The sequence below is a fragment of the Dermacentor silvarum genome, chromosome 7 (genome assembly GCF_013339745.2).
Source record: "Dermacentor silvarum isolate Dsil-2018 chromosome 7, BIME_Dsil_1.4, whole genome shotgun sequence".
Classification (NCBI taxonomy): Eukaryota; Metazoa; Arthropoda; class Arachnida; order Ixodida; family Ixodidae; genus Dermacentor; species Dermacentor silvarum.
In genome coordinates, this window is record NC_051160.1 from 123,411,709 (window position 1) to 123,425,542 (window position 13,834).

Genomic DNA, 13,834 nt, shown 5'->3' on the forward strand with positions numbered 1-13,834 from the left:
GAAGTTTATCTTTTTATCACGTATTAGGAGAGCAGGAGTGCACGTATCCGCTTTGTAATATTTTGTATTACAGAAGACGCAAGAGTTTGAAGAAAACTTTACAGTTGACTTTTAAGCGGAGCTTTGCTGAGCACCATTTGATTTTCTTCTGCTCAGGTTGAGACTACAGAAGCAGCATCTCTCGTACATGAACTCATCATGAAGGACTGCTCACGGCTTCTGACTTCAACACTCAAGAAGTTGAAGTTCGACATTTCATTGTCTTTGCTGCCAGATCCACCGGCTCATAAGCGTGGCAACATACGCCGATTGTATTTTTTTATTGCGATAGACTTGCCCCTAAGGGATAATTGTTGGTGTGTATATGTGTATTATATGTGTGCTGTGAGCACGATCGCCTGCAGTAGGCTTTGAATGATGGTGGTCTTAGGCAAAACATCCCTTTCAGTGAATGGCACCTCGGCTAAAACTGTCCAAAACGTTTACAAAGTTTAGGTCCACGTTTCTTTACACAATGCATGCGCTGCTGGCCACTTGTAATTAAAGCTGTTTCACGACTCGGACTTACGCACCAAGAAATCGACAAGAACAAAAAATACACAGTGATAAATTTCGGGTGGAATACATGAGACGACAACAGTAACTATATAGAATGTGAGGGGTAACTGATCATTGCACTGTTCGAGACATTGTATTAACGATGTTTTAGTGTTGACGAAATAGATTGATAAACTTCATTGTTCCAAATTAATGTCCTAATTATTATAGACTCAATAACGGTTACGGCTCTTTGCATCACTATTGCTGCTGCAGCATAAGACAACATCGGTTGAGAGTTCACGGCGACGCATATCACAGGACGGGGCCGTTGTCGTTAGAGCAAGCCTTAGACTCAGTCTCTGCTGCACGAATGTTGCTGCTGGTGTCCCTTCAGCTAGAGTGAACCTTTTCCTGCTGTACGGTCAGCTCAACAATGCCATTTTCTGTTTTCATTTCTCATCATTTTCCGTGTTCGTGGCACGCGCTATATTTTTTTTTTCATATTCTCTGATGCCGTGGCAGAAGTGTTCCATTTTTTCATACCAGTACATGCTCTTTTAATAAGCTCATCACAACCCTGCGATCACGTCCTAGGCAAAATTATTGAACATATGAGGGAAATTCACTACGCAATTCGGTACGCACAAATTCTTTAGCAGAATGAGAGTATATGCTATATATTACAGCTTGGGAACATAGTTATTAAACATTTAAAGCAAGAGCTGGCATGCAAGTGTTCAAATTACTTCAAAAGATTAACTAACCTGTTCTCGGTCTGAATTTTCTTTTTGCCTGTGACTTTATTTCAGGTTTCGCTATAAAGGGAAGTATGTGCACTGCAGACAACATTGCGGTTGTGCAGGACGATGGGAACTTCCTAGCTGTGAACAAGCTGGCTAAAATCCTCGTGCACGCGTAAGTGTCCCTCTTGAAATTATATCAATATATATGCAGTATTCTTTTAAAAATACCTGCCGATTTATAGTTTTGTCTCATCAAAAACAGCTAGTGAACCCGCTACTATAGACTTTGGGCAGGATGACAAACTACTGAGCACCTAATGATTAATTTTTGAGGTTAGCAACAAATAATTAATCATTGATGGAACAATAAAAATGGTAATTAACACCCTGAGAGGAAACGCTCCTGGTGAAGTACTAAAAGGCAAATATAACACAGGTATATTACTAAAAATAGATGTAACCGGCTTTAATCGATGCAGCTACACAAACGTGCCTGTGTAATTGAGCGTGAGGGTAGTGCATTGTGTTGCAGTGTTTTTGGCCTATAACATGGAAACGATAGCATAGCGAAGACTCTTCCAGTGCAATTGGGTCTTAGTAAAGCAAAGTCTTTGGATAAGGATGATGAAACATAAATAAATGCAATATAACCATATTTTCCTAATATTTCAATACCTTGTCATGCATAGAGAGGCAAAGTATTACACGTTGCCTATAACTAATAAATTTCAATTTCAAGCTAATACGGTAATAGGTCGGGGCACTCAAGCGTGAAAAGGGCGAGCCGATTTATATCTACCCAACAATAATTCCGAAAATATGCAGAGGAACAAATGAAAACATTCCGGCTTCATCTCGCTACCTGGCGGCCTACTTGTCGGGCAATTGGAGAAATGAGTCAGGAGGGAAAGAAAGAAGGCTGAGTCAGAGCGGAATAAATGATAAGTAAAAACTTTAAGCACGACTTATCAAACCTAGATTGCTCTGCATTTATATTTAGCGACGAGAACGCGGCAGGATAATAATTATCGCATCCTGCCACGTGGACCGCCTTGACGAGCAACCGCAAGGTCGAGGGTCCATTAAGCTTTGTCAGGATACTTGTGCGTATGCCCGCTGGTTTGTGGTATTGAGGAGATAGAACAAGGGGTTGCCAGCTGTAATGTCGGTAGTTTCGATTGTTGGGTGTCGCATTTAGCTGCTGTAAGGGTGAAAACAACCTACTGGAGTCTAATGGTGCAGCCGTCCTCGGTTGAATAACTTATGAAAAGATCATGACCAGAGAGAGGTTCACAGCAAGATGGAGGCGTTATGTAATTAACAGTGATTCAATAAGAGGCATCAGTGTAGCCTACATGTGCAAAAAGGGACTTGTCATAGAGCACTGCACGGGCTGCCCGCCCGAGCCCGACCAAAAGTTTTATGGCGAGACCCGGGCCCGCCCCGGGCCCGGATGTAATCTACGTTACCCGCCTCGCCCCGCCCGCCACCCCTTTACCTTAGGCCCGTGCCCGGCCCGAGCCCGGCTAGAAACTGACCCGAACCCGGCCCGAGACCAAAAAACACATGTTTTTCAGAGTCGAAGCGCGCGAGGATAACTCACTCCACGTGACATGTACACCACCAGAAAGTCCTAGCCCGGCCCGGGCCCGCGTCTAAAAACCCGAGCCCGCCCCGTGCCCGGGTCAAAAAGCACATGCCATTCCCGAGCCCAGCCCAAGCCCGTGAAAAAAAACTGCCCTACCCGGCCCGAGGTAACCCCGAGCCCGTGCGGTGCTCTAATTTGTCATCGTAAGGAAGAAAACAAAGGCACTTGTCGAAGCGTTGACTTCACTGGCACTCTTTGTTCTACCACTGGCGTTACCGGAAAGACTTGACTTAAAACAGGTGTTTTCCTACACCAATTTTTATTCTTTCCATGCCTGTATTTTCTTCGAACCTCGGGATCATCAGCGGGAGGTTAGTTATATCCAGTGCAGGACAAGGCCTCTCTTGTTGACCTCAATTTACCCTGTCTTGTGTTTGCTGACCACATCCTATGCATGGCCACATTCTATGCCTGGAAGAACGACAATGTCATTCATTTCGACGGCGCCTCTGGGATCGACACTTAAACCAACACGCTGAGATGGTTCTTGCTTGAGTCATGGTACATTCAAAATGCTCACGGAAACATCAACCGGTCGTTGGAGACGCTCCTCCCTTTGTGCGCCCACCGCCTTCGCGACGCTATGGAGAGCAGGAATCACAACCCAGAGAAGACAGAAGTATAAAGCACGCTGTTTCTTCGGCTGCGTCAGCCACCCCCTGAACAAGGGACCGAGCGGGTCCTGAAATATCGGGAACTTAACAATGGGTGGAGCAGTTCTTGCTTACAATATTTCCTACCCAGTTACACAGACCTCTGTTGAGGATGGTTATTTTTAAAGCTCATAGGAAATTTTAAGGCGTGAATGATAAAAGTCATCTGCGTTAGACTTCTAAATCTCGAAGAACTACATACAGTCATTGCTGAGACAAAATGAGTGCTACACAACGGACCTATTAACTACGTGTACGACAGTTTTAAAGAGCCAGAGCCTATAAAAACCTGGTGACGTCAGTGAAGACAAGCAAGTACTTAAACTGAAAGCCAGCAAGGCTAGTGAACATGGCATGTTGAAAAACTGCAGAAAAAGAAAACAAATGCAATGATAACAATGTGAGCATGATGGAAACAAGCGTATCTAAAGAAACTCAAATGTGCTAGTACCGAAAAAGTGCGTAATACTGAGACGCAATAATCAGTTTGGCTTTGGCTTAAAGAAACACACAAAGGTAAGCAGGGGAACTCGGCAATGTCGAGAAGATCTTCCTAACGAAGGATGGTCTAGTACGTTCAGGCTTGCTTTGTACACCTGAAAGTAATCTGATCAAAAGGCAGAAGCACCTTATATACAAGCTCGAAGGATGCTTCGATTGAATCTGCGCGGCGGTAAGATGTAGAAAACAGAATAAAGAGCCAGTGGGGAGGTGACAAAAAGGAGGTTGCTGGGTGGTACGCTCACGTTTTTTTTTATTCCTGTGGTTGTTGGAAGTAAACCGAAGACTCGTCAGTGGTACGGTCCCTCTGGCCCTTTCCAAACAATGCGTGCTGCTTTGGCTGTTATGCATAGCTGTTCCTGCTTGTTAACTCTAGATGCGCTAACTCTGGCTCCCTGCGGGAGTTTACTTATCCAGTTTTTACACTGTCGCGCAACTCTGGCTCCCGTTCCACCACCCTGGATATTACTTTCCGACGCCGCTCGTACCACCGTTCACGGAGCGCCATCGCCTTGTGTGAACGGCTTTCTCTGCGCGGCAGAAAAGAGGACTCGTTTCTGGCTACGCCAAGATTCTGCATTTGCCGGAATATTAGGCACAATGTAAATCGTCAATTTTGTTACAGTATCAGCTTGACATTATGGTTAAAACAGTGACTTGTTTTTCGCAGTGCCACACCGGTAATGTGCGATGCCCGGCGCACTGTAGTGGCGTCATTGCAGAGGTTGCTAAACTCAGTGTACCCATAATAACTCTTTTGCCATGTAGCGAATCCGGAGGTCATGCCGCTCCTCTTAGCGCGTATGTATTTGTGCTAAATGAGACTTGTATCACCAGTACAGTCTTTACGCGATGTTAACTATGAGGAACACTCCTGAACAACTACTGGTAAAGAGCGAATTGAAATGGTGGGGTAGGGAAGTGCACGAGTTAACATATTTTCTCGCTGAATACATCGTTATTTGACTAAGGTTTCAGACTGGAACGCTAAGACTAAAAGGTTTTTGACGTAGCAGCGCTGTGTTTTCTGGTTTCTAAATTCTGGAATGCACGCCGTTTACTCCTGCAGCAAGCCATCATGACATGTGTGTCTGAGGAAACTTACAGCTGTTCTCTCAAAGTTTTGTATTATGCTCGACATTTAACATGGAAATGTGAAAAGTATACAGCAGCCGCTATGTGGTGGCCTATGTGCTAAGCGTGCGCTGTATTATTGCGATAGCAATTATCTGGACACTCCAAGCGAATTTCTGCCGTCGCCGTCGCCGTGAGGTTTCGTATAAAGTCCAAGGGCGATAAAATCGTCGCGATGCTCCGTATGCTGTATATGCAAGTGAAACCGCGCGAGGGGCGCGGGGTTTCACGGGGAGACAACGCACGGCGGGGAGCAAACGCGACATCTTCCGTCACGCGATAGGCCATGGGGGGATAGGATGAAGGGAGGTGGGAGCGACGTTGTGTTGGGGCACCAGGTGCGTATCTTGCGACCGGGCACAAGGGGGTGGCTCAATCGCGGACACGAAAGGACGAAAGCAGGAAGGCAGGGCGGGAGGGAGGGGGTGTGATTTCTACTCTGCAAGCAACTGCGTACTTGTACTTTGCGCGACTGCGGGCGGTCGCGCGCACCATATGTCGAAAGTGATCTAAACACGGCTCGTACCTTTGTATGCGCTGTGCTTTGTCCGCTCAGTTTCCGGTGCGACGATAGACCGCAGGAACCTTTGCTCACTGCTGCAGCCGCGCTTGCTCACGCTGGCGTTTTGAAAGCGGTTGTCTGCGGTCATCGGAGTGTGATCTATCCATATTTGCTTGTGCGCGCTGACACCATGCTTGCTAATTAAGTTAGTAAGCGAATGTGTCCAAGTTTATAGAGCCGATAAAACTACGATCGTTCCTGCGTACAGCTCTCTACTAATTTGCTATCGCAATTGATGCTTCACATCTTGGGCGAAATTGCGACTTTTTTGTTTTTAAATAAGTTTTGCATTTAAACGTTAATGACCATAGCAGATGTTCACAAGGTCAACGAATTGTAAACATGGGTAGCCTGATATAGACAATAATAAAAAAATTGAGGTATGCAGGAATACAAGGAAACTCAGCAGTCAACTTTAATATTTTTTTGAATATATTACCTTGGTCTTGCGTGAATCTTAGATATTTCCTTCTTAATTTTTCAGCATGAATGTAGACGTGGATGGTGAAGGGGCTGCAATACACTGCAGGAAAGACGATGGATTTCTCATGGGAGACGGACAGTTCCGCCTTCCGTTGGCTTTCTCAACATGCACATTGTCTCTTGTGCAAAGATCCATACAGTAAGATCACTAAAAGTATTTACAGGAAATAAATTAATCCATAATGTACCTAAACTGAAAAATCTAACAAGGTTACCCTCTGAATGCATGGATGAGGCTGTCTCGTTATGGATGATGTGCTGTTTGTATGCAATAGAACGCGTTTCGGCTTTTCTACTAATCCAAACATGAGCCAATCTTAGCGTTTTTCTTGTTGATGATTAGTCTCATTAATATCCTGAGTGAGTTGTATGGCGTATATGTGAGTATATTAGTGTATATTGTCTATATGCACTAATATACACTTAATATATATTGTCACTAATATACATATAGTGTCCATATGTATATTAGTGAGTATAAGTCTGAATATTTATTGTGAAAGCGAATAATAATTTTTATGGCTTACTGTGGAGCTTTTTTTGATTTCATGCACGCGTGTGGCATTTTCAGACGTGACTGGAACGTCTTCTCTCAACGCGCGAAACACATGGCGCAGAACTATGTAACAACCTTTCAGTTTACAATATCTTTTCTACAGCGTGGTTCCTGATCGCGCAAGTTAAACGGCACATTAGTCATAGAGTGAGAGCCTGTATCATAAAATTAACCAACAGCTCTGCCATACACACTAATGAATATAAAATGGTTACTGAAGCCAGGTAACATTTGCTTTCGAACGTAATAGAGTACTAGTTGTAAATTGTGTACGCGTACAATTTACTGGCATGCCTCATTTCAGCCTTATTCAGATACCGCATTTTTATACGCACTACTTCTGCAAATTGATGCTCTAAATTTAGCCTGTTTTTACTATAGTGTATGGCAATACCAAAATTGGCCTGACACATCCTCCTTGTAGATTAAATGTGCAACAAATGCATCAATATATTGCCACCTGGTGTTGTTTTGAGCCAGCCAACAATCATCATTGGGTGCCCAGCAAGAACGGAGAAGACGACGAAGTCGAAGATTCCGCGCCAGCTGGAGAACCGTCCCCTTCGTGTCTGGCATTCTTCGTGTCTGGCTGCTGGTACTGTTTCTTGCGCTTGCCTTAGCGCGTGACAAACTGGTGGAGGTGCTGGGTAATCTAATCTATGCACCAAACCCCTCCGAGCAGCAGGAGCTCCAGTCCCGTACCGGTGGTTACGCCTGTACACCGCGCCAGCAGAAGGATCCGTGGACAAGCCCCTGAGTTTGGACTCCTCCCACAGACAATGGCAGCTCCGACCACCCCAACCGGTATGGAAGGCACTACGCCGATTCATTGTACGCTACTCAATCCTCGAACACCGAATCCCTTCCACGGTGCCATGCATGAGGATGTTGAAGATTGGCTGGTGCACTATGAACGTGTTGCCGCGTTCAACAAGTGGGACGATGCAGACAAACTGAAAAACGGATATTTCAGCCTTAACGATGGCGCACGTGTTTGGTATGAGAACCGTGCAGATACCCTAACTTCATGGGAAGAATTCAAACGCCGTCTTTTTGAGACGTATGCGAGCCCTGATCGCCGAGAACGAGCTGAGCGTGATCTCCAGTCCCGTATTCAAATGCCGAACGAAGGTGTCGCAATGTATGTCGAGGACATGACGCGTCTCTTTCGACGAGCCGACCCCAACATGTCAGAAGAAAAGAAGGTGCGGTACCTGATGCGCGGAGTGAAAGAGCAGCTGTTCGGTGGTGTCGTACGCAGTCCTCCCAAGACTGTGTCAGAATTTCTTTCCGAGGCCGTCACCATGGAACAGACTCTTCGGCAGCGGGCATCATCATACGAACGCGAAGTGAACGCTGCCTCACCTACGGACGTCTTCGGAGCTCTCGGGGGCCACGTCGATTTCTTCCGAGAGCTCATCCGTTCCGTAATCCGCGAAGAATTCCAGAAACTGTCGGTACCTTCACAGCCGACGTTCAGCTCTTTGTCCAGCGTTGTCCGTGACGAAGTCCAGCATGCACTAAGAGAACCACCCTTCAACACGGAAGCTCAACCGGTAAGAACTAACAGCCCCCGTATGTCATATTCGCAAGCTTTGCGGCAACCTGCACCACCTTCCTCCCCGTTTCGCACCGCGTCCCCGGCCATACTACAGCCCGACCAAGCGGCCTCGTATTACCACGACAACCGACAGGAGGCCCCAAGAAAATCAGACGTGTGGCGGGCACCTGATCGCCGTCCCCTTTGCTTTCACTGTGGCGAAGCTGGGCATGTCTACCGAGAGTGCTCATATCGAGAGCTCGGACTACGCGGATTCCCAGCAAACTCGCCGGGACCTAGGTTCGGACAGCGTCCTCCTGCAATTGAAAAATACGTTGCCCAGCAGCGCGGATCCTCATTAGCTCGACACCAGTCACGCTCCCCTTCGCCGCGGCGGTTTTCTCCGACTCGCCGTACATATTCGAGCGTGGTGCAGGGTCGGTCGCCCAGCCCGCGCCGGGAAAACTAACCACAGTGGCCTTCGGGGGCGAGGCCGCTCAGTCTGGACGTGCTCAAGGACCCCTGCTGACGCGTACGCGGATCGACGATACATCGACGACGACAGTACCTCCTGATTACGGAAGAAAAATTTCCTTGGACATTCCTGTATTGCTCGACGGTCGTGAATTGACTGCTTTAGTGGACACTGGAGCGGATTATTCAATAATCAGCGAAAAACTGGCCACCCTTCTAAAGAAAGTGACGACGCCTTGGAATCGAACGCCAGTTCGTACAGCTGGCGGGCACATTGTCACACCACTCGGCATGTGCACGGCACGAATAGAGATTCGCGGTTGTACGTTTGTTGCCACCTTGAGCATTCTCCCTCAGTGTTCTCGAGACCTAATCATCGGCATGGACTTTCTCAGGGAGCACGGAGCTATCATCGACATTCGCCAACGCCTCGTCACTTTCTCGACAAAGAGCGCCGCAGCGACGACCAACACCATCCACCCTCGAGCACCTCTTCGTGTTACCGACGACGCTGTCACGTTACCACTGCGTGCAAGTGTCGTGGTTCAAGTGGCATGTGGCAGGCTCTTACACGGTGAAGCGGTCGCAGAAAGCAATCACTCGCTCCTGCTTTCTCAAGGTGTTTGCGTAGCAAGAAGCCTTATTGATCTTCATGATGGCCACTCTGACGTTCTTGTCACGAACTTCAGCAACGAACACCGCCACCTTTTCCCCGGTACTGTCATCGCCTACGCCGACCTAATCGCCGATGTCACTGAATGTTTTGTTTCCGAGGCAATTGGCACTGCTGAAGCACCTTTACGCAACGTCGACATTAGTCCAACGCTTCCTGAAGACAACAAACAACGCTTGCGCGAGCTGTTACTCGAGTTTCACTCTTGCTTTGCACGGTCGTCGAAGATACGTCAAACGGCGATTACGAAACACCGTATCATCACCTATGACGACGCGCACCCCATACGGCAACAGCCTTATCGTGTTTCCCCAACCGAACGACATGCCATTCAAACGCAGGTGAATGCAATGCTTCAAGACGGCGTAATACAGCCTTCATGCAGCCCCTGGTCATCGCCAGTCGTGCTTGTTAAAAAGAAATATGGCACGTTTCGGTTTTGTGTTGACTACCGGAAGCTAAACAACGTCACAAAGAAAGACGTATACCCGTTGCCTCGTGTCGACGATTCTCTCGACAGGCTGAGGCGCGCGAAGTATTTCTCCTCTATCGATCTGAAAAGTGGCTACTGGCAAATTGAAGTAGATGAGCGGGACCGCGAGAAAACTGCCTTTGTTACTCCGGACGGCCTTTACGAATTTCGAGTACTCTCTTTCGGCCTCTGTTCCGCTCCAGCCACATTCCAGCGAATGATGGATACCGTTCTCGCTGACCTCAAATGGAAAAGCTGCCTCGTCTATCTCGATGATGTCATTGTCTTTTCGGAATCTTTTGACGAGCACCTTCGACGCCTTCGGAATGTACTCGAAGGCATTCGATCGGCTGACCTTAGCCTCAAGCCAGAGAAATGCCATTTTGGTTACGAGGAACTGAAGTTTCTCGGACACGTCGTGAGCGCGGCAGGTGTTCGGCCCGATCCCGAGAAGACTGCTGCCGTAGCTGCTTTTCCAGCTCCAACAGACAAGAAAAGTGCCAGACGATTTTTGGGCTTGTGCGCATATTATCGACGCTTCATTGAAAATTTTTCGAAGATTGCAGAGCCGCTATTTCGTCTTACGCGTGACGACGTGCCATTCCTCTGGGCTGATGAACAACAGACCGCCTTTGCCGAGCTACAACGTCGATTGTCTTCACCTCCCGTGCTTGGTCATTTCGATGAGGACGCCGACACAGAAGTACGCACTGACGCCAGCAATATCGGTCTCGGAGCTATCCTGGTGCAAAGGCAAGACGGGACTGAACGAGTTATAGCCTACGCGAGCCGCACTCTGTCACGCGCCGAGTCCAATTATTCCACCACAGGGAAGGAGTGCCTCGCGGTCCTTTCGGCTACTACAAAGTTTAGGCCGTATCTCTACGGGCGGCCATTAAAAGTTGTGACCGATCATCACACTTTATGCTGGTTGTCCAACCTTTGAGACCCTTCTGGACGATTAGCACGTTGGAGTCTACGACTTCCAGGAATTTAACATCACCATCTTATACAAGTCAGGCAGAAAACATGAAGATGCTGACACGCTATCACGAGCACCTGTTGAATCTGAGAATCCTGACGAGGAAGATGACAGCGCCTTCCTGGGAGCCCTCAGCGGGCCGGATCTGCTCACTAAACAGCGATCGGACACTGAGTTAAGGCCCATCATCAATCACTTAGAAGGCGGCATCGCGTCCATTCCTCGCTCGATTTCGCGATGGTTGTCGTCGTTTTGCCTACGAGAGGGCATCTTATACAAACGAAACACAGGTGCCGGCGACAAACCACATCTTCTAGTAGTGCCTCAAGCCCTTCGCGACGACATTCTATTAGCCTGCCATCTGGTCACTTGGGCTACTCAAGGACTCTGGACAGGGTACGCAAACTGTACTACTGGCCTAGACTGACTGCTTGTGTCAAACGCTACGTGAAAGGATGTCGTGAATGCTAGCGCCGCAAGTCACCCCCCTTCAAGCCTGCAGGCCTTCTACAACCCATCGACCCTCCGCGTACGCCGTTTGATCAAGTTGGAATGGACCTTCTTGGCCCATTTCCCTTGTCTTCCTACGGCAATAAGTGGATCATTGTCGCAACCAATTACTTGACGCGTTACGCTGAGACGAAGGCACTACCACGCGGGACAGCATCTGAGGTTGCCCAGTTTTTTATGCATCACATTGTGCTTCGGCATGGCGCACCGTCATTCATCATCACTGACCGAGGGACCGCATTTACGGCGAAGCTCCTGGACGACATCTTCAAGTTGAGTTACACGAGTCATCGAAAGGCCACTGCATACCACCCTCAGACTAACGGCTTGACAGAAAGACTAAACAAAACACTGGCAGACATGATATCTATGTACGTGGATGTGCAACACAAAAGGTGGGACGAAATCCTGCCGTACGTAACGTTTGCGTACAACACTGCCACGCAGGAAACTACACGATTCACGCCGTTTCGTCTCGTTTATGGTCGAGATGTCCAAACTATGCTCAACGCCATGATTCCGTATGACGACATCGATGAGCTCGACCAGTTAGCTCCTGACGTCGAGGAGTACATTCAGCGCGCCGAGGAAGCACGTCAACTGGCCCGTGTGCACATAAGACAGCAGCAGTCTACAGTTGCAATAAGGTACAATCTCCACCATCGACAAGTTACCTATGAGCCCGGCGACCAAGTTTGGGTTTGGACCCCCATTAGAGGGCGAGGCCTCAGCGAGAAACTCCTGAGCAAGTACTTCGGACCGTACACAGTACTAAGGCGTGTCAGCGACGTGAACTATGAAGTGATTCCTGACGGAGACCTGCCATCATCCAAGCGCCGATTACCCCGTGCAGAGATTGTACATGTCGTCCGCCTCAAGCCGTATTTTACACGGTGATGTTCACATAGTGTACCGTTGAACAAACTTTTTGCTGTAGTCGCGTCGTCCTCCGAAGAACTCCGAAGCGATTTTTTTTCCCGACCACAGAACGCATTTTTTGCCTAGTGTGCATGTCCGTATCTGGGCTAGCACGTTTACATTTTTTTTTGTGCGTCTTACCTAATTTGTGTACTTTGCATGTACGTCTTCTGTTTGAGCATCGAGTCGATGCTTCATTGGGAGGGGGAATAATGCCACCTGGTGTTGTTTTGAGCCAGCCAACAATCATCATTTGGTGCCCAGCAAGAACGGAGAAGACGACGAAGTCGAAGATTCCGCGCCAGCTGGAGAACCGTCCCCTTCGTGTCTGGCATTCTTCGTGTCTGGCTGCTGGTACTGTTGCTTGCGCTTGCCTTAGCGCGTGACAATATTGTTCTTTTAGTATCTTTGATACGCAAACATACAATCTTGACTTGGCAGCAAATCAAATTTTTAAGTAGCGTATATGTATACTTTTTGAAAGCGCGAATTACATCATCGTTCATCTTGTACATATGATAGCAAATGAGAAAACAACATTACTGAAAATTCCAATACCTGAAACATGGCATAGTTAACACATTGAACTGTGAAATTTCTCTGCTAATTAGAAAAAGACTTCAACGTGAGTGCTTCCAAATCCGACACAGAAGTGATATTTTTTGTACGCACGCGCACAAGCTGTGCCTAGACATTCTATTAACACAGCGATTTTTCCTACAGATCTGTGACGTGCATGAAGAAGAGAGCCACAGGCAAGGGATCAAAGCCTCTTCCAGCACCACTGAAAATTTCGAGGAAGACGTACTGTATGGCGCGGCGTTCGACGCACTGTGACGTAAGTTGATGAAACGTGCAGAAACAGCACAAGCCATATGTGTTATTGAGAGGAACGCTGCCCTGAAAATGTTCCGCGCGAAAGAAAGTAGATTTAGAAAACGACAGCAAAACAATCAGAAGGTAACGCGGGCTGCTCAGAGAAAATATCTCCAATCACCAATATCTTCATCCATTGAATTCAATCAGTGAATACTAACGAGAACCACACATACTTCACCTTGTTTCCTGGCTACGCTTTACACGATACACAAGCTCTGTACATGCTGGAACAAAGGAGAAAGGTTTGGCTAGGTGAACTAGTAGTTAAACGGAAATTGGATACATATCGCAGAATACTGACTCGAATTGCACGCAGAGAATAGAAACTACGAGCTACGTATTTGCCCTGCATAAATGGGAAGTTGTGTTGCACACCTTCCATCAGATCAGTATACCGCAATTTTATTATATATATATATATATATATATATCTTTATTTCATTCTTTGTTTATATGTTATAGATATAGATTTTCACCGGTATCTGCTGGTAGACGCCGCTCCCTTTTTAGGCGATAGAAGTGGAATCGGTCGAACGCCGTCCAGACCTCCGAGCATCGGCGGGAGC

The 13,834-nt window shown here is 47.4% G+C and overlaps 1 protein-coding gene across 2 annotated transcripts in view; it reads left to right on the forward strand.

The window, feature by feature from the left end:
- Positions 1–13,834, forward strand: part of LOC119458413 (uncharacterized) — a 77,312-nt gene that overhangs the window by 23,237 nt on the left and 40,241 nt on the right. Inside the window, exons 6-8 of one of the 2 annotated variants that reach the window (XM_037720250.2) lie at positions 1,350–1,455; positions 6,266–6,403; positions 13,113–13,227. In XM_037720250.2, the coding sequence (XP_037576178.1) occupies positions 1,350–1,455; positions 6,266–6,403; positions 13,113–13,227 (359 nt within the window). The remainder of the gene's footprint in view (positions 1–1,349; positions 1,456–6,265; positions 6,404–13,112; positions 13,228–13,834) is intronic. The other variant, XM_037720251.2, reaches the window with a different exon arrangement.